Source organism: Pseudophryne corroboree, chromosome 12 (genome assembly GCF_028390025.1).
Source record: "Pseudophryne corroboree isolate aPseCor3 chromosome 12, aPseCor3.hap2, whole genome shotgun sequence".
Taxonomy (NCBI): domain Eukaryota; kingdom Metazoa; phylum Chordata; class Amphibia; order Anura; family Myobatrachidae; genus Pseudophryne; species Pseudophryne corroboree.
In genome coordinates this window covers 28,134,276-28,161,578 of record NC_086455.1, presented here as the reverse complement: position 1 = coordinate 28,161,578, position 27,303 = coordinate 28,134,276, and the positions used below count along the sequence as shown (strand labels likewise).

At 46.2% G+C, this 27,303-nt stretch overlaps 1 protein-coding gene across 8 annotated transcripts in view; it reads right to left on the bottom strand.

Annotated features, from left to right (window-relative positions):
* The window catches only part of KCNH5 (potassium voltage-gated channel subfamily H member 5), a 544,426-nt gene that overhangs the window by 46,108 nt on the left and 471,015 nt on the right, over positions 1-27,303 (bottom strand). For all 8 annotated transcript variants that reach the window (XM_063947262.1, XM_063947258.1, XM_063947259.1 and 5 more), the window contains one exon: positions 23,066-23,318. In XM_063947262.1, coding sequence (XP_063803332.1) covers positions 23,066-23,318 — 253 coding nt within the window. The remainder of the gene's footprint in view (positions 1-23,065; positions 23,319-27,303) is intronic.

Here is a 27,303-nt window from a genome sequence, read left to right as displayed (position 1 = left end):
CAGTGCCTGATACATAAATGCCCCCACAGAGCCAGATATGCCCCCACAGTGCCAGATAAATGCCCCCACAGTGCCAGATAAATGCCCCCACAGTGCCAGATAAATGCCCCCACAGTGCCAGATAAATGCCCCCACAGTGCCAGATAAATGCCCCCACAGTGCCAGATAAATGCCCCCACAGTGCCAGATAAATACCCCCACAGTGCCAGATATGCCCCCACAGTGCCAGAAATGCCACCCACAGTGCCAGATATGCCACCCACAGTGCCAGATATGCCACCCACAGTGCCAGATATGCCACCCACAGTGCCAGATATGCCCCCACAGTGCCAGATATGCCCCCACAGTGCCAGATATGCCCCCACAGTGCCAGAAATGCCCCCCACAGTGCCAGATATGCCACCCACAGAGCCAGATATGCCCCCACAGTGCCAGAAATGCCCCCCACAGTGCCAGAAATGCCCCCCACAGTGCCAGATATGCCACCCACAGTGCCAGATATGCCACCCACAGTGCCAGATATGCCACCCACAGTGCCAGATATGCACCCACAGAGCCAGATATGCCCCCACAGTGCCAGATATGCCCCCAGTGCCAGAAATGCCCCCCACAGTGCCAGATATGCCCCCCACAGTGCCAGATATGCCACCCACAGAGCCAGATATGCCCCCACAGTGCCAGATATGCCCGCACAGTGCCAGAAATGCCCCCCACAGTGCCAGATATGCCACCCACAGTGCCAGATATGCCCCCACAGAACCAGATATGCCCCCACAGAGCCAGATATGCAATGCCCCCCACAGTGCCAGAAATGCCCCCCCCATAGCCAGAAATGCCCCCACAGTGCGGATCCCCCCAATACCTGCGGCGCTGCTGGGGAGGAGTACTGCTGCTGTCCGCCTGTCCGAGTGTGCTGGCGAGCGGGCGGGAGTGCTGGCGGGCGGGCGGGCGGCCAGCGAGTCAGAGTGAGCCTGGGTCCGGGTGGCCACTTGTGTGCACTATGGCGCCGGCGTCTGACGTCAGACACCGGCGCCGCGCAGCGCGCATAGCGCACAGTGCACACGGGCCAATGCTGCACACACAGGGCCGGCTCCAGCATCGAATATGGCGGCGCCAGCGCGCGGCGCCCATTAAGGGTGGCGCCCTGTGCGGCCGCTCTATTCGAACATGCCTAGAGCCGGCCCTGCTGTGCATGCTTCCTTGGTGATGAAAACAGGGGCGTGGCTTGCGATCGTGGTACTCCCACGATGCCACACCCATTTCCCATTGGCCACACCCTCTTTACCACGCAAGGGAGTCCCGCTTTTCCTGTTACAGATGTTGCTAGGGACAGAGCTGTGAGGGTTGTAGCAACGTCAGCTGTAGCTGCCAAAATTGATAGCTGCAATTCTCGAAACGAGAGTACTACCTTATGATAGCATATAATGGTTTAAATATTTTATCAGAGTGTCCCTCTGAATCACCACTGCCTCATTCAGTGACCATACAAGTCTTTGCTGTGTGGCTTACAGACGGCAGGAAGATTTGAAGACTCATTCAGCGGGAGGTAGATTGCAGTGAGAATAGCCAGCAGGGGACAGTGGTTAGTTAAGCGAAACATAAATAATCACAAAGTCTTCCCGGCTACATAACAGCTGAAAAGCTCTTTGTTTTAATGGCTGTATTCCAATGTAGAGGAAAAATTTAAAAATCTGATTATGTGCAGCATATGCTGCCCCAGAGCCAACATTTGTCAATGTCTTTGTAGGCGACACTCTCCTGGATGTAGTCTCACTGCACTAAGGGGCACACTCAGCATGACAAAAGTGTGCAGTGAGAATTTTTAGTTTTAAATTCTCATTGTTTTCAGTATTCATTATGCCTCCATCATAACATTCACACTTCCAAAAAAAATGGTCTTTTTGAGAAGAGCGCTTTCCAGAAAGGGATAATTTGACCCTCTGCTGCACATGCGCAACATGCGAACAAGGGAGTGAATATTTTATTGATCTTTGTCAAGACACCAGACGGTATTGCAGAAAGCAGGAGCAGCACATGCTGCTCCTGGTGTCCTGCTGTCTGCAATACCGTCTGGTGTCTTGACAAAGATCATTTGGATATGATCGAAACGTCGACCTGATGATTTGGTAATAAAACTACATTTACTTTTTAAGAAAAAATTGGTGAGTGCCCTCCTACACAAATGACTGTCTATTGGAATTAACCGTTCCTTGGAGTGGAGCACCATCTCATGTGGACTTTTGATGTGCAGCATAGTGCGGATATCCTCCTTACTATATATATATATATATATATATATATAATAAACAAAGAATGAGGGATGTGTAGCGACCACTGGTGTTAAATCAATGTAGCAGATATCAATGTAAATTAATAATAAATAACAATTTATTAGTAATAAAAACAATCTAATATCAGTAAAACATAAAACGTAAAAAATGGGACAACAATACAAAACACAGCTGGACTAAAGTACTTGAAATGTATAAAAACTACAATAGAATCAATAAAAAGGTAATTCCTTATCTGGATATGAGGTAGGTATAGGTCTGCCAACGCGTTTCGTCACACAGACTTCATCAAGGGGCCCCTTGATTCTATTGTAGTTTTTATACATTTTAAGTACTTTAGTCCAGCTGTGTTTTGTATTGTTGTCCCATTTTTTACGTTTTATGTTTTACTGATATTAGATTGTTTTTATTACTAATAAATTGTTATTTATTATTAATTTACATTGATATCTGCTACATTGATTTAACACCAGTGGTCACTACACATCCCTCATCCTTTGTTTATTATTACTGTATATTTCAGGGAAGTTACCACCCCTGTTTTTTATTGAGGGAATAAGCCGATGCCCCCTGAATACAATAGGGGAGTGTTTAAAAACGACTTACCATTATTACATACACAGCATATCTGAAACGTGTTCCCATCACATGTGGCGCATTAATAATCTATTTCTAGACATATATATATATATATATATATGTATATATATATATGTAGACGTATGGATTAGTATTGCGCCACATGTGCGATAAAACAGATATGTTATTTAAAAAGACTAGTCACTATGACACTCCCCTATGCTGCTAACGGGGCGTCTGCTGTTACCCTCAAAGAATATAGGGGTGGTAAAACCCTAAAGGCAATGTAGGAAAAAGGAGGGGATGAGGGTGAGTAGCGACCTCGGTGTCCGTAAAAGGTATAAAATTGCCAGTATGTTTAAAAATATATAAAAGCTATTTATTGACATAAAATTCAAACATAAAGGAGATAAATTAAAAATTGGGACAATAAAATACACAACTGATCTAAAAGCACCAAATAAAAGAGCAAATTAAAAGTATCCTTATCTTAGAATGAGGTAGGTACAGGTAAACCAACGCGTTTCGTCTGATGACCCTGTGAAGAAGTTGTGTATTTTATTGTCCCAATTTTTATGTATCTCCTTTATGTTTGAATTTTATGTCAATAAATAGCTTTTAGATATTTTTAAACATACTGGCAATTTTATACCTTTTACGGACACCGAGGTCGCTACTCACCCTCATCCCCTCCTTTTTCATATATATATATATATATATATATATATAATATAGTATATATTGTAAACAGCAGCTTGTGAAGAGATTCGGGGGCTGTTCATCATCTCAGATACTGAGCTTTGGTATGTAAAAGAAGTGTCTCATGGACGTTTTGTGGGTGTGCAGTAATAATTGTGCATAGGGAGTGTGCACGCTATTTTCAGTTGTGTCTTCAGCACCAAGCATACAGAAAATTAAATTCCCAGGTGAAGCAGTTCCACGGGTCCTTTTTCTGTGTGAAAGGGTCTACCCAGGTTGAAATTCCCGGGACTTCGACCCTGGAATTTACCAGAGTCTGAGACGCAGGAATTTCGACCCGTGTTGACCCTTTCACACAGACATAATACCCGTGTTAAACTGCAAATGACCAGGTCGAAATTCTCGACCCGGTAATTTGCTTGTCTGTGTGAAAGGGGGAAGGGGGTCAGGCAGGTCCCGGCAAAACAACCCGGCACTGAAATGCGGGGTAATTGCCGGGACTTTCAGACGTTTCTGTGTGAAAGTGGTATTAGTAGTGATGCTGGCTGTTCCCCCAGTTGGAGGGCTGGCGGAGGTGCTATAGCATAGCTGAGTAGGACTACCAACATGGGCGTATAATCACACCGGACTTGTGGTCTCCGTAGGCGTCCAGAGTTGTAACGCCATTACATGCTTTGTGCCTCTTGCATTTTTGTCGCTGCAACTCTCTTCTCAATAAGACCTTTCAAAGATTCTTAGTTTTACATTAAAACTAGTATTTCAAGAATGTACAAAAAAGAAATCAACAATTCTTATTGTATGTGTATCCAAAACTGAGGTCTATTTATCATAGAGAGAAGAGCCCTTAATTCCAGTGAAACTGGGTGTTTTACCCAGAGATGGGGCTTCTGCCGATTTAACGATGGGGAAAGCTCTCTCTACTTACTTAAATTATTTATTTCATATATGAATCCACAAGAAAATCCAGATCAATAGACCAAATAAAACAGATAATATATTGTATGTTCCCATGTGACAGAGGCAGATGCAGGCCCGGTGCTAGCCGCTCAGCGAGGAATGCAGTGCAGAGAGGCGCTCTCCCTGCTCTACATCCCTTTGCTGAGCTGAGGTCCCTGCTGCTGCCGCCGGCTGCTACGCCTGTCACTCTCTGACAGGCAGCGGCGCCGGCAGCATGAAGCCTCCTCTCCTCCTCCCTCCCTTGCCTGTGACAGTGAGTGCAGCAGTGTGCGGACCTAAAAAGGGGCGGAGAGATGTGGGGAAAATGGGCAGAGCTACATGGGACCAGGATGCAGCAGGAGGATAAGCTGCTACAGCTCCGGCCAGCCAGACTTCCTTAGGTAAGGGTCTGGAAAAAGAGTGAGTGAAAGTGTGTGTGTATACAGTATCCGTGTATATGTATGTGTGATCTGTGCATATGTGTGACTGTGCGGCATAATGTGTGTCAGCATCACTACTACAAGGGGTGTTATGTGTGTAAGCGTTGCTACTACAGGTGGCGTTACGTGTTTAGGCGTCACTGGTACAGGGGGAGTTATGTGTGTAAGTGTCACTACTACAAGGGCCGTTACGTGTTTAGGAGTCACTGGTACATGGGGCGTTATGTGTGTAAGTGTCACTACTACAAGGGCCGTTACGTGTTTAGGAGTCACTGGTAGAGGGGGCGTTATGTGTGTAAGCGTCGCTACTACAAGGGGCGTTACGTGTTTAGGCATCACTGGTACATGCGGCGTTATGTGTGTAAGTGTCACTACTACAAGGGCCGTTACGTGTTTAGGAGTCACTGGTAGAGGGGGCGTTATGTGTGTAAGCGTCGCTACTACAAGGGGCGTTACGTGTTTAGGCGTCACTGGTACAGGGGGCGTTACGTGTGTAAGCGTCACTGCTACGGTGGGCGTTGTGTGTAAGCACCACTGCTACAGGGGTCATTACATGTGTAAGCGTCACTGGTACAGTGGGCATTAGGTGTGCAAGCGTCACTACTACAGGGGGTATTATGTGTAAGCGGCACTGCTACAGGGGGTATTATGTGTAAGCGGCACTACTACAGGGGGTATTATGTGTAAGCGGCACTACTACAGGGGGTATTATGTGTAAGCGGCACTGCTACAGGGGGTATTATGTGTAAGCGGCACTGCTACAAGGGGCATTATGTGCGCTGTCCCTTATAGTTTGCAGGGGGGCGCTGAACACCCTAGCACCGGCCCTGGGCAGATGTACTTGTTAGGATGCAAATGATGCTTGAAAAACATTACTCTTGAAGAAAAAGAGTATATTGGCATTTCAAATTTTGTGGATTGACAGCAATAGGCAAGACTTATATAATGTTACTTACACCATGTGACAGAAGAGGATGTATGGTGGCTGAAATAGGTCTATTTGTGAAAGAAAAAAAATATTTATTTTATATTTAACTTACCCTTACTGACAATGTGTGCTGCACTAGATTACAACGTAGCGTAGGCAATCAGGGCTCACGTGTAGTTTCTATAAATAGCCTGGCTTGTTTAATATAACTTATTCTTAAAAGCCCAAGAATGTATGGCGTTCTGCAACATTTATCCAGAAAGGATACTTCATTGAACCCCCATAGCTTGTGTCATCAGTAACAAATTGTCTCCTATGGCACAGTCCATCAGTCATGTCCTCAAACCCACACTGTTTACCATTCCCATACATCAGCCGTTGACATAATTATGTTTATTAGATGGATGTGCACTGTTTACACAAATATCAAACACTTCATCTAGTGTTTGGGAATCTTATTCATTTAAGGGGTGAGCAAGCAAATAAAAAAAAGAGCTTTGTATTAAACAGCGAAGTGGAAAGCGTTGAGGTGCAGCGAGGCTTTACGGAACATCTACACATCACTCATCCAGACAACCTCATCCTCTGCTCCACAATTTGCTTCAACAACTTCCGAAATCTATGAAGAATAATGATCCGCGCTGTTTGCTCCTTACTGAACCGGGTTACCAGCTAGCCATAATCACATCTTCTGAAACGTAAACTGCTCTCTACACATGAGCCCAATAATTGGCTTTCACATTCCTTTAAAGTCAAAAAACGGGCCACCCCTTGGTGCTCCCGTACATTATATTATTCCCCTGTCCTATCAGATTATATAAATCAGTAGAAGAATTTTAACTTTCAGTTTTGAATGTGAAAGTAATGGAAATCACAGAGAATGTGTTAAAAGGGGTCGGGTACGCGTGATCCACCAAGATGGACTGCAGGGGGGGGGGGGTTTGGGCAAGCGGAACTAAGACCCTTGCGGGCTCAGTGGCAAGTGCACTCTATGGGTGTTGTGGACACCTACAAATTGGAATAGTCCCTGTTTCTCGGCCGTCGGGACTGTAAGAGGGCGGGATTCCGGCTTTGGTATTGTGACAGGCGGTCTCCTGACCGCCGGTCACGTAACTGCCTCCCATTAAAAGAAAGGGCTCTGTTTATCAATACTTATTGCCGGCTGCATATTTTGTTTAGTATTACAGTGATATAGATTTGGAAAACATCGCGCTATTAATAGAATAAAATATAATAATATTGATTTTTGTGATATTATTTATCAGGCTGTAAAAGTTGTCAGAAATGAGGTCGGGAGACTTTATATGAATAAAAAAATATATGTATACTTTTTATTTTATACCAAATACTACACCATAAACATAAAACATATATATAAAAAGATTCTATTCTATGCAAGCATCAGATATTTAATAGTCATAGCATAATTCGGGACCTATAAATGAATTAAACTATAATAACAACTCAAGTGAGTGTATTATAAAGTAGATACCACGTGTCCTTTATAGACAATATGTGTCAGATTGTATTTCTTTGCAAGATCCACACGGGTTTAATAGATGGTTCTATAAGCCGGCGTCCCGGCTGTGATGATTAGTTCAGCAGTCCTGAGGAAGTCCCAGTGCATTGTGGGACGAAACGAGTTGACGTATATTGGATATCCAGCAGTGTCTCGATCCACCGGGAGAAACGGACTTGGCTTCTGACAGCCTATACAGAGCTACTACAGCCGCTTAATACCAACAGCACCTTCCAGATTACCCTCCGCCCTGCTTGGTAATTTGTCCGGCAATTTGTTCACTGAACATCCCAGCTGTAACACACTGACAGCGGGAGACCTACGGGCTGCATTCGTGAGCACATTGGAGCAGCAACCCGGAGCGGTGACGGCCTCACCACCGGGAGAGGAAAGACGGCACGCAGCTTCGGCAGGAACCACCTGTGAGTAATCTGTCTCCTATTATATCACGGACACCCGATACAACACGCCCGGGGCGGTGATAGCCTCACCACCGGGAAAGGAAGGACGCTATAAGGTATAACTTTGACAGCCACAGGCGGTAACTATCTTACCTTCACTGTATTCTGAACTAATCATCACAGCCGGGACGCCGGCTTATAGAACCATCTATTAAACCCGTGTGGATCTTGCAAAGAAATACAATCTGACACATATTGTCTATAAAGGACACGTGGTATCTACTTTATAATACACTCACTTGAGTTGTTATTATAGTTTAATTCATTTATAGGTCCCGAATTATGCTATGACTATTAAATATCTGATGCTTGCATAGAATAGAATCTTTTTATATATATGTTTTATGTTTATGGTGTAGTATTTGGTATAAAATAAAAAGTATACATATATTTTTTTATTCATATAAAGTCTCCCGACCTCATTTCTGACAACTTTTACAGCCTGATAAATAATATCACAAAAATCAATATTATTATATTTTATTCTATTAATAGCGCGATGTTTTCCAAATCTATATCACTTTGTTTATGCTAGAGACCCTAACCAAGTCTCAAAACAGACGCTGCTGTTTGCTTACATGAAATAAATAACAAAAATATTTCTATACTAACAATATATTGAACAGCGCCGGGAGAGTGGGATCAGCATACCACTGGGGATTTCTTCTCCTTTATATCTTAGTATTACAGTGACACTAAGAAATATACCAGCGGCATATAACATTATATACCCCTCCGGGAGGTCTCGTGGCATCCCCCCCAGCGAAGTCCTCCTCTGTGCTGTAGGCAGCCTACTGCTGTCAGGGCCAGGCTAATGAGTAAGGCTGGGTACCCACCAGATAGACATGTCACGCAGACAGAGCACCGGATTCAGGTAAGTATACACACTTGCCTAACGGCGGCTCTATGTGTTGCTCAGTACACCCAGCTAAACATTTCAATTTGCCCGACCAGCTGTGATGTCAGCCCCTGCAGCAAGTGTACGGGCGGGTGGCAGACCACGCCTGTGCACACAGCCAGATGCGCTGATACAGTATATCTTTACATATATCATCCGTGGGCTGTGATGCAGAGCGACACGATAGGTGTGTGAACGTCGTCATTCAGAGACAAGTAGGGGGTACACACCCACCAACAAACTCATGATATATCGACCGTTCCCTGGAACGGCCGATATATCGCTTAGTGTGGACCCAGCTTAATGCACAAGAGCGACATCTGCATGCACATTGCACTTCCACCTGACGCAGACTAGGCAGAGCGTGGAGGGCTATTGCTGGATCCAGACCGTATAGCTAACACCATCTATAGATGATGTAAGCGGTACAGTGACAAACCGCTAAACACAGAACCTCATTCAGTAAGGATTGTAAAACTTGCTATTAGCAATCCGGCCAATTATCCAATGACTGCGCATGTGCAGCATTTGCATTGTGCATGCGCAATTGCATACACATCGTGATTGCAATGCTGCCACTGTTTGAGAGGAAACCGGCGTTTCTGGGCAGAAACATGTCGTTTTCAGGGTGTAACTGAAAAAACGCAGGAGTGGCAGTCATGTTTAAGGAGGGCCTCTGACATCAGCGATGACCATTTCCAGCCTCTTGTGTCCCAAGACTTGTGGATGACCTTGCCTGGCGCAGATAGGAAAAATCTTCGATGTTCTGAGAATTGCGTAGAGTTCTGCGATCAGCCCGCATATTGCGATGCATTCGCAGTTTCTGCAGTGGGCGTTTTTTTTCTCTGTTTCTGGGTGGCAACTATTTGATCGCACCAATCCTTACTGAATTAGGTCCATTATCCAGTTAGTGCTTTGTGCTTGCTCTTAATTGAAACTCAAAACAACTATTATATTGTTTTGTTCATATGTTTGTAAATCCAGTCATCAGGACACAGAGACATGTGAGTTCACTGCTGTGCTATTTTATTCCATCACCAACTCCAGACACACTGCACACTGGACCACCCACTTCCCAGCATCCCCCTGGTCCCAGGGACCATCACTGAAGATTCAGGCTTACACATATTACTAAGGGAGTGTCTACAAATATTAAGCATTCTAATACAGTAACATCACATATATAGATGTCACTGCAATATAATGGGGACAATGATATGAAACATAGCTGAGGTCTGTTGGCAGGTGGGGTGCATTTTTTGGGATGTAGTTGTGCCGGTCACAATACAGACGCCGAGATCCCGCCCCCTAACAATCCCGACAGTCGGCATGCCAACCAACAGGGACTATTCCCACTCGTGGGTGTCCACGACACCCATAGAGTGGGAACAGAACTTGTGGCATACGCTCGCGCCCCACCCTACCCCCTCTGCTGGGCTATCTCGAAGCCAGGATCCTGACGTTGGTATGGTGACCGGCGGTCTCCTAACTGCCGGTCACACATGCCCAACCCAAATTTCTCATATCCCTCAGAAGTATAGTTTCCAAGTTATGTACCATCTCAACAATCCCACAAGTTATGTCCAATTATGTGAATTTGAGTTCAAAGTTACTGTTTATAGGGGGATCTTAGGCAGTAGCGGATCTTGCTACGGGCACACAGGATTTTTGCCCGGGGTGCCGCCGCCGTGGCAAGATCCGCTACTGGTGGTGCCCCTCACCCTGTTGCCGGTACTGTGTTGCAGTGCGTGATGAAGGCACCGCGCACTGCATTGTGGGAGCGGTACTTAGACACTAGGGGTCATGATTGACCTCTAGTGTCTTTGCGGTTCTATGGGAGAGACGTCATGACGTCTCTCCCATAGATCAGAGGAGCGGCGCCAGTGGCCAAAGACGGAGGGCAGCAGCAGTCGGGAATCAGGAGCGGGGATGGTAAGTATTAATTTATTTTTATTTTATTTTTTTAAAGCGGCACAAATGGGGGCAATACGACTAGGGGCACATTGATTACACCCCTTTATGAAGCCACGCCCCTATTTTCACCCGGGGCGCCACAAGGGCTAGAACCGGCCCTGATCTTTGGCTTAATTGTCTAATCAGTCACTCAGCAGGGACTTACAGTATGTGACATCACCAAGGTGTGATACTCTGCTGATAAAAGGTACGAGTTTTGGGTTCAAAAAAAGGTTCTGTAGAATAAGTTCAGTAAAAGTTCTGGGTTCAGTCTCTGGAGAATGTATGCTTGCTATAGATGTTTGCCTCCTGCAGTCTCTGCAATTTCCTTCTGTTTCTCCCAGGACATATTAGCTGCGTGTTAACTCTGAAGGTCGGTCCTGGTTTTAGTTGAAAATGACTTGCCTGTAGGTACTTTGTAACCGTTTCTTCTTGTTAATTCTTTTCTAAAGAAGCATTGTACCTTTTTTTGAAAATAGTGTTTCTTTGTTGGTTAATTCATAAACAGATGTAGCCAGGCTCATCGTTGCCGCGATGTGCGGGCACAGCAAGCTGCAGGGTACTCGTGTGCGCGCTTACACAAGCGTGCATCATGCCATCCGTGCCACTATGTATACGTATCATAGGGTAGAGGAGCATTGAGACATCTGTATGCTCTCAAAGCCCAATCCTTTGAATAGATTGTAGACCGCTAGAATATGCTATAAACGGTTGTTAATTGCCGAAGCAGGTGACAAACAATATACGGCGTGGACGTTCGGGTTGTCGTGCCTGTGCAATTGGGGATATTAATAATGGGATTTTGGTACCTACCAGCAAATCCTTTTCTCTGATCCCACAGGGGACACTGGAGAGATTACACTGGGTATAGAGGCGTGGCTAGTGGGAGCTGGCACTTAGAATTTAGAAGTGTGAAGCTCCTCCCCCCTCTATTACCCATTATCCCCCAGTTAGAAAAATGTAGACTGAGAGGAGATGGAGAACAGGAGGAGAAGATAGGAGAATCCTACCCAACAACAACTTGGCAAAACCAAAAACTATATACAGACAGGCAGGTGACACAGCGCAGAGGGGGGCACCCAGTGTCCCCTGTGGAATCAGAGAAACGGATTTACCAGTAGGTACCAAAATCCCATTTTCGCTTTCATCCACTAGGGTCACTGGGGACGTCCCAAAGTTTTCCCCCCGGGCAGGAGAGATCTTAGGAACCTGCAAAACAAGTTTTCCAAATCTGTAGGCCGACGCCGCAAAAGTGTCAAGTTTGTAAAAACTTGATGAACGTGTTAACAGAGGACCAAGTGGGCGCATGACACAGCTGTGTTGTGGAAGCACCATGACATGCTGCCCAGGAGGCACCCACTGACCTGGTGGAGTGGGCTAAGATGCTCACGAGCGCACTCGGGATGGGGGAGGGGGTCTCGGTACCCAGAACCCCCCAATGGACTGAATTCCTTTTTTTATAAGACAACGGAATTCCTTTTTTTTTTTTTTTTAGAGACTGAGGGGTTAGACCTGATCGCTGCTGTGCATTTTTTGCACAGCAGCGATCAGGTCTGAACTGTGCATGCGCCGGCATTGCAGTGTGCCGTCGCATGCCAGACAGGGCGCCCGGTGTATGATTGAGCCAGCAGCGGCAGCAGTGTAGGGTGAGTGCAGCATAGTCTCAGCTGAGTCCCGGCCCCTGCATCTCCCCCCAGCCGACACTCTAGACCCCAGGTGCTCAGTTCTCCCCCTCCAAATAGGTGATGTGCCAGAGACGTGTCTCTTCTGCTCCCTGTTACTTGATGCCTCCTCCCGGGTTCCCAGGATCAGGAGATCTCGCTGACTTAAAGGTTACAAGTCCAGCAGCTGCTGATGTGGCTGGAGAGTTAGAAGCAACAATTTGGCGTCTGCTGGCCTGGCTCTGCCCCACCTAGGAGGCTGGAAGTAGGGCATCGGGACCATGTGTAGTGCGTTTCTTATTTACACAATGAGGGGAGAGCTGTTGGAGGGAGAGTCCTAGTTACATAGTGCTCAGTCTCTCAGCCTTTGGTTATAGTCACTGTATGCACTGGCTAACACTGTGTAATGTGCAGCTAGCATTACTCACCCCTGGCAACGAGCATTACCCCTGGCAACAAGCATGACACCCGTCCCAGAACATGAAACCCCTGGTAATTAGCATGAATCCCAGAGCATGAATCCCCTGGCAACGAGCAAGACACCCAGCCAATGAAACCCCTGGCAACGAGCAAGACACCCCGCACATGAAAACTCTGGCAACGAGCAAGACACCCAGCCAATGAAACCCCTGGCACCGAGCAAGACATCCAGCACATGAAACCCCTGGCAACAAGCAAGACGCCCAGTGAATGAAACCCCTGTCAACAAGCATGACACCCAGCGCATGAAACCATTGGCAACGAGCATGACACCCAGCACGTAAAACCCTTGGCAACGAGAAGATAATTTAAAAGTAATTAGAAGCGTTACTGTAGGGTACAATGTATCACGTCCATTGCTTTGTGTGGCATAATATTGTGGAATTTTTTTTTCCCCCTGTGGTGGCCGAGGTCTGTTTGTGCAGGGTCAAAAACTGAGGGTAAGGTAGGCTTTCCCTACGAGGTCACACCCATTTTAGCAGGGCCACTCCCCCTCATTGACGGGCATCACAGGCTTGAGCATCCACCAGCAAAATCATAAATCGGCACCTCTGTGTGTATATGTATGTATATATGTGTGTATATGTATGTATATATGTGTGTGTGTGTATATATATATATATATATATATATATATATATAGTAGGCAAGAAGGATGGGCGGCACTCTCCAGACTTCAAAGTATCAAAAAATGTCCTTGGATTAAAGGACATTTTTTGATACTTTGAAGTCTGGAGAGTGCCGCCCATCCTTCTTGCCTACTATTACAGGGTTGCTGACCCAGGGAGGGCACCAGAGCGAGCATACAAGGAGACCATAATATACTGAGTGCCGGATTGAACCGCATTTGTATATATATATATATATATATATATATAAACTATAGCAATATTTTGGAACTAACATTCCCTGAATTCAGAGGTTCCGGTATGAATGGTCGACCATGTTATGGTCGACAGTCATTAGGTCGACCACTATTGGTCGACATTGACATGGTCGACATGGACACATGATCGACACATGAAAATGGTCGACACATGAAAAGGTCGACATGAGTTTTTTAACTTTTTTTGGTGTCGTTTTTTGCGTAATGTGACTGGGAACCCCAATTAGTGCACCGAGTCCGCTCGCCATGCTTCGGGCATGGTGCCTTCGCTCCGCTACCGCTTCGCTCGGCACAGATTACCGTTCCAATCGTAGTCCATGTGGATCGTAAAGTATGGAAAAGTTCCCCAAAAGAAAAAAAAGTTAAAAAACTCATGTCAACCTTTTCATGTGTCGACCTTTCATGTGTCGACCATTTTCATGTGTCGACCATGTGTCCATGTCGACCATGTCAATGTCGACCAATAGTGGTCGACCTAATGACTGTCGACCATAACATGGTCGACCATGTGAACGGATACCGAATTCAGATGAATTACAGTTTGAAGTGTTAATATTAGGTGAGTGCTGAATTTGTATGATTTTTTATTTAAATGATGTGATCACAATACCACTGGCACCGCGGATGTATGAGTGCTGTGGGTTGTAGCCTATTGTTTATATAAAATTTTTGTGGTCGCACTTTTTCTTGCACCTCTATTATCCATATGGAAATTAAATGTTTAGAAATTCCCCAGGTGTTTATTAACTGATATGCTTGGGTGTGGTTCCTGTCTCTTTAACAGAGTGAGACCCATGATAAACCCATGATAGAAGCATACTGTGTATTTAAAATCCAAAAGATGCCGGAGAGCAATGCTCAGATTTTCGAAAGTCAGTGTAGGGACTGACCAAATGGGAATGGCCGTGAAGTGGCTGGTCAGCTTAACAAACGAATGCAATATTTTGGAACTAACATTCCCTGAATTCAGATGAAATACAGTTTGAAGTGTTTATATTCAGGGCCGGCGCCACCACTAGGCAGCTTTAGGCAGCTGCCTATGGGCGGTGACCACTGGAGGGCGGCACCGCACAGTGAATGAGAGACAGAATGCTTTTGTTATCATCCTGCCTCTGTCTCTGCAATACTGCCGCCCCCTCTCCTCCGCAACAGCACCCGGCAAAGCTATACCAGTCCAGCACTCCACTCCTTGATTGAGCTCCCGCATATCACCCGCCCCCCCCCCCCACCCCCCCAGCATCATGATGTTACTCGCTCTCTCCCCTCCCTCCCTCTCCTCCTCCTCCCCCCACCCCATGGCGATGTAATGTAACTGCACCGCCGAGCTAATTCCACAGTGCTCGGCGGCGTTACTAGTAGTCAGGCAGGGCGGCTGGGAGCGTGACGCTGACGCCGTGCAGTCACGCTTACTGTCCCTGCGCAAGAGGATCCAGGTCTCCTGCTATGTGCTCCACGCAGCTACCCGCCTGCAGTGCCAGTGCCACCTGTACTCCGCTACCCCCGGTCCATGTGATGTCTGGGACGGTTGGTTCTATGTCGGAGTGGGAGAAGGGACCTTCTGACGTACCTAGGGGAGGAGACCCGTCACCAGGGGGAGGAGCTACGGACGAACAAGGTACCCGAAAAGTACCCTCGCAGGCTCGCCACGCTTCGGGCACGGTGGCTCGCTTCGCTCGCCACCTAATTACTAAAGGTAATAGTTGGTGGCGTGGATACTAGAGCAACTGTACCGCTGGTGTAGCTCCTCCCCCTTGTGTCGTGGCTCCTCCCCCTGACGGGAAAGGTCCCTTAGGCCACTTGGATCTAGCCTCAACCGTCTGGGACGCGGCGGGGAGAGCTCAGCAGAGACTCCCCTGCTGTAAATACTGCGGGCCATCTGATGGTAAGCGGCTCAGCGTGCGGACTGGGGAGCTGTTTGGTTGCCATGGTGACCTTAGATCCTGGCAAAGCTTGCCATGTGAGCCCCGGACATGCAGCTTCCATACATATTTTATTTGCTTAGCAATGCATGTATGTTCCATGTACAATGTAACACATGTTCTGTATGGGTATGGGTTTAATGTAGCACATGTATTTTCACAGTGTGCAGTGGATATATGCTATGTATGGTCTATGTGGACCCATGTAACTGTTTGCTCTTGGTTACATGCATGTTCTATGTGTTCAGCTGGTGTGTTCTATGTATGTTCTGTTTGGGAACTATGTTACTGTGTCTCTTGGCTTACATGCATGCATACATACATACATACATACTGAGAGACACAAGTTGCGGTAGGCTGAGAGATGCAGGGGGGAGGGGTGCAGCTGAGGATGCAGGGGCGAGATGATGGTGTGGCTGAGAGATGTAGGGGGAGATGATGGTGGCTTAGAGATGCGGGGGGATGGTGTGGCTTAGAGATGCGGGGGGGATGGTGTGGCTTAGAGATGCGGGGGGGGATGGTGTGGCTGAGATGCAGAGGAGAGATGGTGTGGTAGAGAGACGCAGGGGAGAGATGGTGTGGTAGAGAGACGCAGGGGAGAGATAGTGTAGTAGAGAGACGCAGTGGGAAGATGATGTGGTAGAGAGACGCAGGGGAGAGATGGTGTGGTAGAGAGACGCAGGGGAGAGATGGTGTGGTAGAGAGACGCAGGGGAGAGATGGTGTGGTAGAGAGACGCAGGGGAGAGATAGTGTGGTAGAGAGACGCAGTGGGGAGATTATGTGGTAGAGAAGTGCAGGGGAGAGATGATGTGGTAGAGAGACGCAGGGGAGAGATGGTGTGGTAGAGAGACGCAGGGGAGAGATGGTGTGGTAGAGAGACGCAGGGGAGAGATGGTGTGGTAGAGAGACGCAGGGGAGAGATGGTGTGGTAGAGAGACGCAGTGGGGAGATTATGTGGTAGAGAAGTGCAGGGGAGAGATGATGTGGTAGAGAGACGCAGGGGAGAGATGGTGTGGTAGAGAGACGCAGGGGAGAGATGATGTGGTAAAGAGACGCAGTGGAGAGATGATGTGGTAGAGAGACGCAGGGGAGAGATGATGTGGTAGAGAGACGCAGGGGAGAGATGGTTTGGTAAAGAGACGCAGGGGAGAGATGATGTGATAGAGAGACGCAGGGGAGAGATGGTGTGGCTATTAATAAGTATAAGGGGTAAGCTATGTGGGTTTATTATAGTGTAATGGGTTAATGCTGTATGGTTGGCTTAATATTTTTATTAAGGTTAGGAATTGTTACTTTAGATTACATAGAGCAGATTGAGCGTTATGGAAAATAAATGTAATTAATAATGTAGGGGTATGGTGGGTATGAGGGAGATAATTATTATTGGCTAATTATGTTGAATGAGGTTGTTGCTGAAGCAGTTAATGAATTTTTAGGAAGGTTATTTAATGATGAGGTAAGATTTTCAATGATCACAAAATTGCTCTCCGTACTGTCTGGCGGTCATAAACATGCTCGCCGTACTGTCTGGCGGTTATAAAAATGCTCTCCGTACTGTCTGGTGGTCATAAAAATGCTCTCTGCACTGTCTGGCGGTCATAAAAATGCTCTCCGTACTGTCTGGCGGTCATAAAAATGCTCTCCGTACTGTCTGGCGGTCATAAAAATGCTCTCCGTACTGTCTGGCGGTCATAAAAATGCTCTCCGTACTGTCTGGCGGTCATGAAAATGCTCTCCGTACTGTCTGGCGGTCATGAAAATGCTCTCTGTATTGTCTGGCTGTCACAAAATGCTCTCCGTATTGCCTGGTGGTCAAAATAATGCTCTTAGTATTGAGGTACAGACAATTAAATGCTGTTAATATTGTATGGCTGTCACAGTAATGGTCTTAATATCTGATGGTGACTAAAATTCTCTTCATATTGCTTGGTGGTCCCAAAAATGATCTCCTTATTGTGCAGTGGTCACAAAAATGCTCTTAGTATTGTGGGGCAGCCACTAAAAGGCAGTCAGTGTTTTATGGCGGTCAAAGAAATGTTCTCAGTGATGTCTTGTGTTCACTTAAATTGACTCCTTATTGTCTGGCATTAACTTATATGCTCTTTGTGTTGTCTGGTGGTTACTAAACTGCTCTTAGCATTACAGTATATGGTGGTCCTGCATTGTAATACATATTATAGTGTTATTATATTTTTATGTTCATAAATCTAAAAATTAATATAATAATATTTTAAGTAGTCATTTGTGTATGTGAGTGACTGGGCGGGGGAGAGGGGGGTATTTTTGGGGGGAGCAGGGGCGGTATTTTGTAGCTTTGCCTAGGGTGTCTAGAAACCTAGCACCGGCCCTGTTTATATTAGGTGAGTGCTGAATTTGTATGTAAGTATATCTATCTATATCTATCTATATATATATATATATATATATATATATATATATAAACATGTGTATATAAATATGGTGCACTCACCAGAGACTCTGTTTTGCTGGTAGAGCAATAAGCAGACCCTTGTGAGTGCACCTTATATACAGTAGCGGATCTTGTCACGGGCAAGCAGGACTTTTGCCCAGGGCGCCGCCTTCCGGAGGGCGCTGGCGCCATCGGGAGGGTGCCGCACCATGGCAAGATCTGCTGCTGCTGTGCCCCCCCGCTGCCCGGTCTGTGCCGCTGCCCGTGGAGAGGACCTTAACTGTGCGGTGCGCGATGACGTCATCGCGCACCGCACAGCAAAGGTCCTCTCCACGAAGGGAACTAGCCGTGTAGCATCTAGTTTCCCTTCGTGGATAGGACCTTTGCTGTGCGGTGCGCAATGACGTCATCGCGCACCGTACATCATTTCAGCGGCGCTCATACTGTACAGGGGGCGTATCTGACCATGCCCCCTGTATGAAGCCACGCCCCCATTGCCTGCCCGGGGCGCTGCAAGCGCTCCAACCGGCCCAGCTTATATATATACACATTTAAGTTATATTGGATGTCCTTGGCAAAGGAGCATTAGATGACCACCCTGCCTATGGAATGAAAATATATATATATATATATATGTGGCATACTGGAATGTTAGGAGACAACAGAAGTTCCAAAAGCCTTTTGATTCTTATCAGTGAGTGGGGGGGGGTTTATGGCCCCAAAACCAGTTACTTGCAGACCATGTGACATGTAAGGAGTTAGGACAGGAAGTGTAGGGGGTTTTAGTAGAAGGAACAAAGCAGAGGCTAGAATTCAGTGTGAGCTGAGGACTGAGGATGGAGGGCACAGGCTAGTGTCCAGGAGAAATGCAGTCTGGGGACTGTGGAACAAGAATGGCACTCCACAGTTCCCTGGCATGATGGAGAGACGAGCAGCGTGTGGGTGTTGCTATGAAGAGAGGGAGAGCCCATATCTGCAGTGTAACAGGAGAGCCAGCAGCTTCAGTGAGAGATGGAGAGTGCAGTGTGAGAGCCACAGTATGCAGAGTACAGTGGAAGGAACCAGGAACAAAGGACCTTCAGGGGTACCCAAGAAGCAGGACGGGAGGTGTGAGTCTGCGGGAGAGGACGAGCTGGGTGAGTGGTAGGAAACCACGTTTGGCGGAAGGCCCCCAGTAACGTGTCCATGAGAAATCCCGTTTAGATAGAGCCCCTAGCGAATGGGGGAGAGCACACTGAAATGAATCTCAGTTTGCGGAAGCCGCACTACTGATTCCCAGAGACTGCGCTGGTATGTACTGTACTGTAATGCGGTCACATCACTGTTAATGCTGTTATTGCCAGTGAAGCAAATGAAAGGAGATGTAACCTGATGTAACCCATATGAATATTGTGCTGGAGAGAAGAAAAAGAAGTTAAATGTTACTGTCGTGATAACCCTGTCTGAACTGTGAATGAACTGCTTGCTTATGTGATGAAACGGCCTGGTGTGCAATGCTTTTAATATGACTAAGGCCCGGCCGCTGCCCGGCTATCACAACTATATATATATATATGTGTATATATATATATATATATATGTATGTATATGTATGTATATTATATATATATACACACAAATCCAGCAATAAACGGCACTCTGAGACAGCAAGCATTCAAAAACAGTGTATTCCCCCCGTCAACGTTTCAAGTAGCAAGTAGTGTAAACCTTGCCCTTTCGACGGAGCTTTGGGCTCCGAAACGTTGACGGAATACACTGTTATTGAATGCTTGCTGTCTCAGAGTGCCGTTTATTGCTGGATTTGTACACATTTGGATTCTGGCACCTGAGCGTGTTGATCTTCTATGGGAGTGCTGTCTGCTGCTGTATGGAGAAATATATATATATAACCCTTCCCAGTAAATCCTGCGTTTGCCTCTGTTCAGGTGCGCGCCCGCCGAGGCACACCTATCGCAGCATCTGGGACGCGCATATGTGTGAGACACGCACACGTCCCATTCAATGCAGTGGGAGCATCTTTGTGCACTCCCATAGCGTGGCTAGGCGCCGGATCGCCTAGCCGCGCCGGGAGTGCACGTTTGCTATGGAGCCGCATTAGATGAGCGCGGCTCCCTCTGTATATTTACAGCTGCACCGGGGTTCACTTACTTATTGAATAGCTCTAAAAACAGTGGGGGGGGGGGGGGGAATGCTGTTATAAACACCTCTTTTGGCAGCACCAATCATAGTCAAACCACATTCCCTGACTGACAAGGGGGAAGTGCAAATTTTCATTTATAAGAACACAGCGTTTTGTGTTCAATAAATACAGCGGAGCTTTGCTGGTGTCAGCAGGATACATAAATGCAAAACAAACACTACCTCACTTCTTCATCCCTCACTACAATGGGAAGTCAGTCTGTGTTCAAAGTCTTTAGAGCGCTCCCTCTCACAGGTAAGACTTCCTAGCTTGGCCTGGCTTCTGGTTGCCTCAACCCCACTCTGTACACAGGGCTGTACCACTTGACTGCCACAGTTCCACCTGTCTCTGCGAGGAAAGCCCTTAAGGCCCATATAGACGGGCCGATGCAGGAGAGATGTGTGCTGAGCGAACCGCTCAGCACACATCTCTCCCGCCGCTCAGCACAGCGCGATCTGTGCTGAGCGTGCGGGAGGAGACGGGGGGGGGGGGGGGGGGGGAGGGCGCTCACTTCAGTGACCCGCTAGATTGGCCTGCATGCGATGTGCGGGGCTGCTCATCACTATCGCTGCAGGGGCTACACACGGAGCGATAATGCTCAAATTCTAAGCAATCTAGTCAGATTGCTTAGAATATCGCTCCGTGAGTACCCCCCTTTAGGTGTGGACACCCCCCCTTCCTTTTTCTTCCCTGTATGGGTGCATCCCTCCAGTCTCACACAGAATTCATGCCTCACTATCGCCATCTAGCTTGATATTACCATTTATACACATAGAAAATGGTTGATTTTCCTTTTTAGAATCAAATTATGTACACAATATCACACCTGATTCAATATAGTTTTATTAGCAATTCTGCATATTTGTTAATACAAATGAGACTGAAGCAGGTTTAAGTTAAGAGTTGTGGGCAGAACCCCCCGTATATTGGTTCTAAATCATCATCTTGTTTTGGTAAAACCACCCTCAAGTGTTGTGGTTTTGGATTATATTTCTTTAAAAAAAATTTTTATAAAAATAGCTAAAATCATGCACCTTGGATGCTAGTATGTAGTATTGCAATATGAACTACAGCCCACACCCTCTGCATATACCATACTTGCCTACACTCCCGAAATGGCCGGGAGGCTCCCAAAAATTGGTTGGCCCTCCGGCCCCCCCCGGAAAAGGTGGGCAAGCCTCCCGCTTTCCCTGCAGCCCCTCCACACCCCACCTCTGCCACCCGCTGCAGAGAACAAGTGGGCAGTCCGAGGGGGACCGATTACGTGATTCGCGCAGAATCGCGTCATCGTAGCTCCACCTGCCGCTATACAGTGCCTATTTTCTTGGCACTGCATAGCGAGGCGGAGCCACGATGACGCAATCCTTATGCCACACCTCCATACTTCCCACTTCCCTGTCGGTCACGCCCCCGGACAACCCATCTTGCTGCCGGCCATGCCCCCATGCACCTAAACGCTGCCTCCTCCGGGAGGAGGGGGCAGCAAAGTAGGTAAGTGTGCTATATACGCTGTGTGAAATGGAACCTGAAATTACAAGGGAGGAACCTACATCCAATCCAAAACACGCAAAATCCAGTTTTGAGATCAGAGATCTGAACTTGGTGGGAAGACCTGAGCTAGTACTTTATTTGACGCCACAGTTCGGGTTTGTTCGGTCTTTAGCATAACTGGACCTATAGTTTAAGTAGCCAATATTTACAAACTTAGATAATATTAACAAAATCAACAATTTTGGGAACATTTGTGGAAATAATTAGCCAGTTAAGTGGTTAATTCTGGCTTTGTGGTGCTGGAAGAGTAGCATCAAGCACCTAATCAATGTCTACGCACTGTAGATTACTATATACAGTACTTAGGGCCTAATTTAAGGTTGATTGCAAAACAACATTTTCCTCTAATGGGCAAAACCATGTGCACTGCAGGTGGGGCAGACGTAGCATGTGCAGGGAGAGTTAGATTTGGGTGGGTTATACTGTTTCTGTGCAGGGTAAATACTGGCTGCTTTATTTTTACACTACAATTTAGTTTTCAGTTTAAATGCACCCCACCCAAATCTAACTCTCTCTGCACATGTTACATCCACCCCCCTCTGCACTGCACATGGTTTTGCCCATTAGAGGAAAATTATGTTTTGCAATCAACCTTGAATTAGGATCTTAGGGGGTCATTCCGAGTTGTTCGCTCGTTGCCGATTTTCGCAACGGAGCGATTAAGGCAAAAATGCGCTTGCGCATGGTACGCAGTGCGCATGCAGTTAGTATTTTAGCACAAAACTTAGTAGATTTACTCACGTCCGAACGAAGAATTTTCACCGTTGAAGTGTTCAGAGTGTGATTGACAAGAAGTGGGTGTTTCTGGGCGGAAACTGGCCGTTTTCTGGGAGTGTGCGGAAAAACGCAGGCGTGTCAGGGAAAAAACGCGGGAGTGTCTGGAGAAACGGGGGAGTGGCTGGCCGAACGCTGGGCGTGTGTGTGACGTCAAACCAGGAACGAAACGGCCTGATATGATCGCAATCTGTAAGTCTCGAGCTACTCAGAAACTGCTAAGAAATTTCTATTCGCAATTCTGCTAATTTTTCGTTCACAATTCTGCTAAGCTAAGATACACTCCAAGAGGGCGGCGGCCAAGCGTGTGCAATGCTGCTAAAAGCAGCTAGCGAGCGAACAACTCGGAATCACCCCCTTAGTCTCTCTATATGTAGAAGAATGTAAAGTAGAGGCATGTAGGGAAAAGTGACTAAATCTAATCCAGAATTGATTGATTAAATGTCATTTTGCGTGCACTGAAACAGTGAGCTAGGGCATATCTGTATGAAAGCAATTACCTAGTATAGCCACCACCTCCTCATCCTGGATGACTTCCAGTGATCCTGAAACTACGAAGCAGAGAGCATCCACACTCTCGCCGGCATGGTAGATGAGGTCACCTGGAGCGCAATGAATAGTTTGGAACTCCACCGCCAGAGCGCGCAGACAGCCATCACTGGCTAGACGGAAAGCAGGATGCTCATTAAAAACTTTCCTATTCAGGTGCACACAGATGTCTGCTCTCATGTCCTTGGGACATATTGCAAGAACCTGCAAAACACAAAAATGAGAATGTAACACAGCATGTACAAACTTCCTAACATAATAAAACTGTGCAGTTATTATCATTTACTTAAATAGCGCCACCAGTGCGGTGCTGTGGAGTATATACAATAAGTCCTTCATGTCAGACCCTGCCCCATTGGAGCTTACAATCTAAATTCCCTATCTTACAAGCACACACACACACTAGTGTTCTTTTTGTCACAAGCTAATGCAAGCAGGTCACTGCACCTTTCACACCGCCAATGCCGGATCCCACCTGGGAATTGGAAATTGGTCCTTCCCGGGTGGGATCCGGCATTGGCAGCTGCTGCAGGCTTCCCCGACCCGGCAATATGCCGGGCGGGTTGCCATAGCAGTGGGGGTTTGGAGTCGGCGGCGGGGGCAGCGCTGGGAGATGAGATAATCTCCGCGCCGCCTCTCCCTGCTGTAGTAAACGGGTCCCGGGATGCATCGACCCAGGAGCCAGTTTACGCAGCCACTGACCCGGTATTCAACCTGGGTATAACACTGCTTTATTCCCGGGTTGAATTGCCGGGTCAGGAGACCCGCGATTTCGGCTATGCCCCTTTCACACCACACGCCGACCCGTGTCGACCCGGCAATATGCCGAGTCGATACCGGGTTATTTGTGCAGTGTGAAAGGGGTATTATAAACCAAGGGGGTAGCATCTAAAGAGTGATTAATGTCATAGACAGTGGTTGAGCCACAAGCTTTCACCCCCCCCCCTCCCCTCTAGGTGACAATGGCACACAATCTATATATAATATATAATGTTATACTTCAGAATGGTAAGTGTATGTTTAAACTCTTAAATGTTTTGTTATGGGTTCTTGATCTGGGATGCAGTTAGGTTGCCGGCAGTCGGGATCCTGGTGGTCAGGATACTGACGTTGGAATCCCGACTGCCGACAATGCCCCCATCTAGAATCCCGGCTCATGGGGCTATTCCCAGTCATGGGTGTCCACGACACCCATACAGTGGGAATAGAACCTGTGGTGAGCGCAGTGAACCCGCAGCATGGCGAGCCGCAAGGGAATTCTTTGCGCTCGCCATGCTGCATACTGGCGGCTAGGGTGCCGTTGTCGGTATACTGATGGCTGGTATATCATACTGAACCCCTTGGTCTTTTCCTTTAGTCTGAAAGACCCAGCGAAGACGTAGGATGAGGTTTTATGGGCAGGTGAGAAAAATGGACCCCAATTCCAAACACTACGGAGTAAAGTTACTAAAGCTTCTAAAACAGAGAATTGGTGATGTGTCCCATAGCAACCAATCAGATGCTGTCTATCATTTCTCTATTTCCTTTTAGAAAGTGATAGAGAGCATCTGATTGGTTGCTTTAGGCAACTTCACCAATACTTTGTTTTAGAAGCTTTAGTAAATGTACCCCTATGTGTGGCTTGAATACTTTTGCATGCAGTGTGTTATAAAGTTTTCAGCATATGTTTTAAACCAAAGTATTTGTGAATTATACATTTTTATTTTGGTTTTGTACTTCCGGTATTTGTTTACTGACGTAATATTCTGGGTTCCCTGTACTGGTATTTATTGGCTGTAGGTATTGGTTATAACCTGAAACGTGTGCATTGGAGTCAGGATAAAAATTATTATTATTTATCAAGCACCAGCATAATCGGTTATGCTTTACAATTGGGAAAATAGTAGCAACGAGACTGAAAGATAATGGAACCATTAAAATGAGTCATGCCACACAAGCATTCTCACCAAGTATAAATATACTGTACAAATGTGACATCAATACTCTCCAAAGATGAATGATATCACTTTTCCTAGGAGAATGTATATTACATACAGATGGGTCCACGGTTATCTTGACTAGTTTGCTGCGCCTAGGCACAACATGACTTATTAGCATAAACCCTTAATCTATTGTTCTCAGCTGCAATACAATACAGAGAACAATACAGCAGGGGATTAAGTCATTACAGCAGGTGATTAAATCCAACTGGCCAGTCTCCGTTAATCCTATTAAAGGTCAAGATAAACGTGGACCCATCTGTATATCTGTGTATAGTTATTAAGCCAACGCATGAGTTTTGCATACAATATTTTCCAGCATAAAACACAAAGTTAAACAAATGACACAATGACACAGTTCAGTAGACAGACATCGCTGACAATAAGTAATAAGATAAACAGTCAGGGTGTTGCTGTAATATAGGGCTATCCGTTATTTATTTATTAACACTAATATATACAGTACCAGCATAGCTTTATAATGACACCCACTGTACCGCAGCTCAGTGAGAGGACGCCTAACAATGACAAGACTCGTGTGTAACGTTATGGGTTACAGAAGGAGAGGTGTATATTAGCGGAGTACACAGGAAATACAGACAGATCAGACAAGTGGCATCCGCTGCGAATACCGTGTTGTGAGTGACATCACACGCTTACGCAACTGCACGTCATTTTGCAGTAATAATGATGGCAGGATCTGTAGGGATAGAGAAGTTGCACTGCCCAAAGCATATCCTGTCCTGCACAGACTGTATGGACACTTGTTCCACCAATGTGCACAAAACAAGACTTGGGACAGGACTCTTTGAATTGGATCGTGTGCCCATTTACAGGGGTACACCCTACTTGCTGGCGGGGCACACAAACTGTGTCTCTCTGCAATTGAGTTTGCTCACAATCATACTATTAATTGGTTGCATTCCGCACCTACCAGTTGCAATTCTGCAATGAAAGTTCACGTTATCAGAACTCAATGCTCCTTTTATACAGGAGTCAGGAACGGGGTGTGTGGGTACAAATTACCTGGGCCTAAGTAGGTGTCAAAACCATGCCCCCTGGCACCCACCACAGGAATGTACACCAGAACACCATGCCCCCTCCACTGGCCACAACTCCACAGACCCACTGATGTCTCAAGCTGCCCTACACTGGATTGCCATATTATGAACATCACATTTCAACTGCTACCAGAAGGCGCTTTTCTAGATGCACTTTGACATATTTAATACAGAACTTCAAACATCGGAAAAGGGATACACGCAACTACAGCAGCATCGATGCCTCCCACTCTTATGCAAAATATTAGGTAAATTGAGCTGTATTTTAAGAGAAAAATAAAAAAAATAAAAAAAAATTAAAAGGCAGCGGTGATAACTCATACTTACTGTAACTACTCTCCCATAATGTCCAGGAGACTGCCGAATTTCAGGTGGCTTTCCCAGATCCTGAGATTATGATCAGTGGCGTAAGTTCGTCCCAGTTGCCCGGAGGCAAGATAAATATTGGTGCCCCCCTATTTACTATATTAAGATAAATATATGTATGTAGATGTGCATGTGCATGTGCATGTATATATATATATATATATATATATATATATATACATACATACATACATACATACATACATACATACATACATACATACATACAAGTACATTGGACCGGCACTCACCCCTTAACAAATAATTGCTCCGGTGCCCTCTGGAAATAATCAACATCTGACAAATCTTACAAGCAGCGGCACTCGGAGGCTCATCTTAGTGCAAATACAATGCGAGGATTTATTCCATGTCACTACACATACAGGCCAACGTTTCGGGGCACATTCGCCCCTTTGTCAGGGTGAAGCAAAAGTCTTTTTTTGCTTCACCTTGACAAAGGGGCAAATGTGCCCCGAAACATTGGCCTGTATGTGTAGTGACATGGAATAAATCCTTGCATTGTATTTGCACTAAGAGGAGCCTCCGAGTGCCGCTGCTTGTAAGATTTGTCGTATATATATATATATATATATATATATACACACACACACACACACACACAAAAATGTATATACTGTATCTATACATTTAATTGTCTTTTATTTTAAATCACACATTTCTTAGCAGTCATACCCAGGATTAGAACCCATGACCTGTTACACTAACAGCAGACACTTTACTGATGGAGCTATTTGCTCCTGTAGAGGAAGCATGAGAATTTGA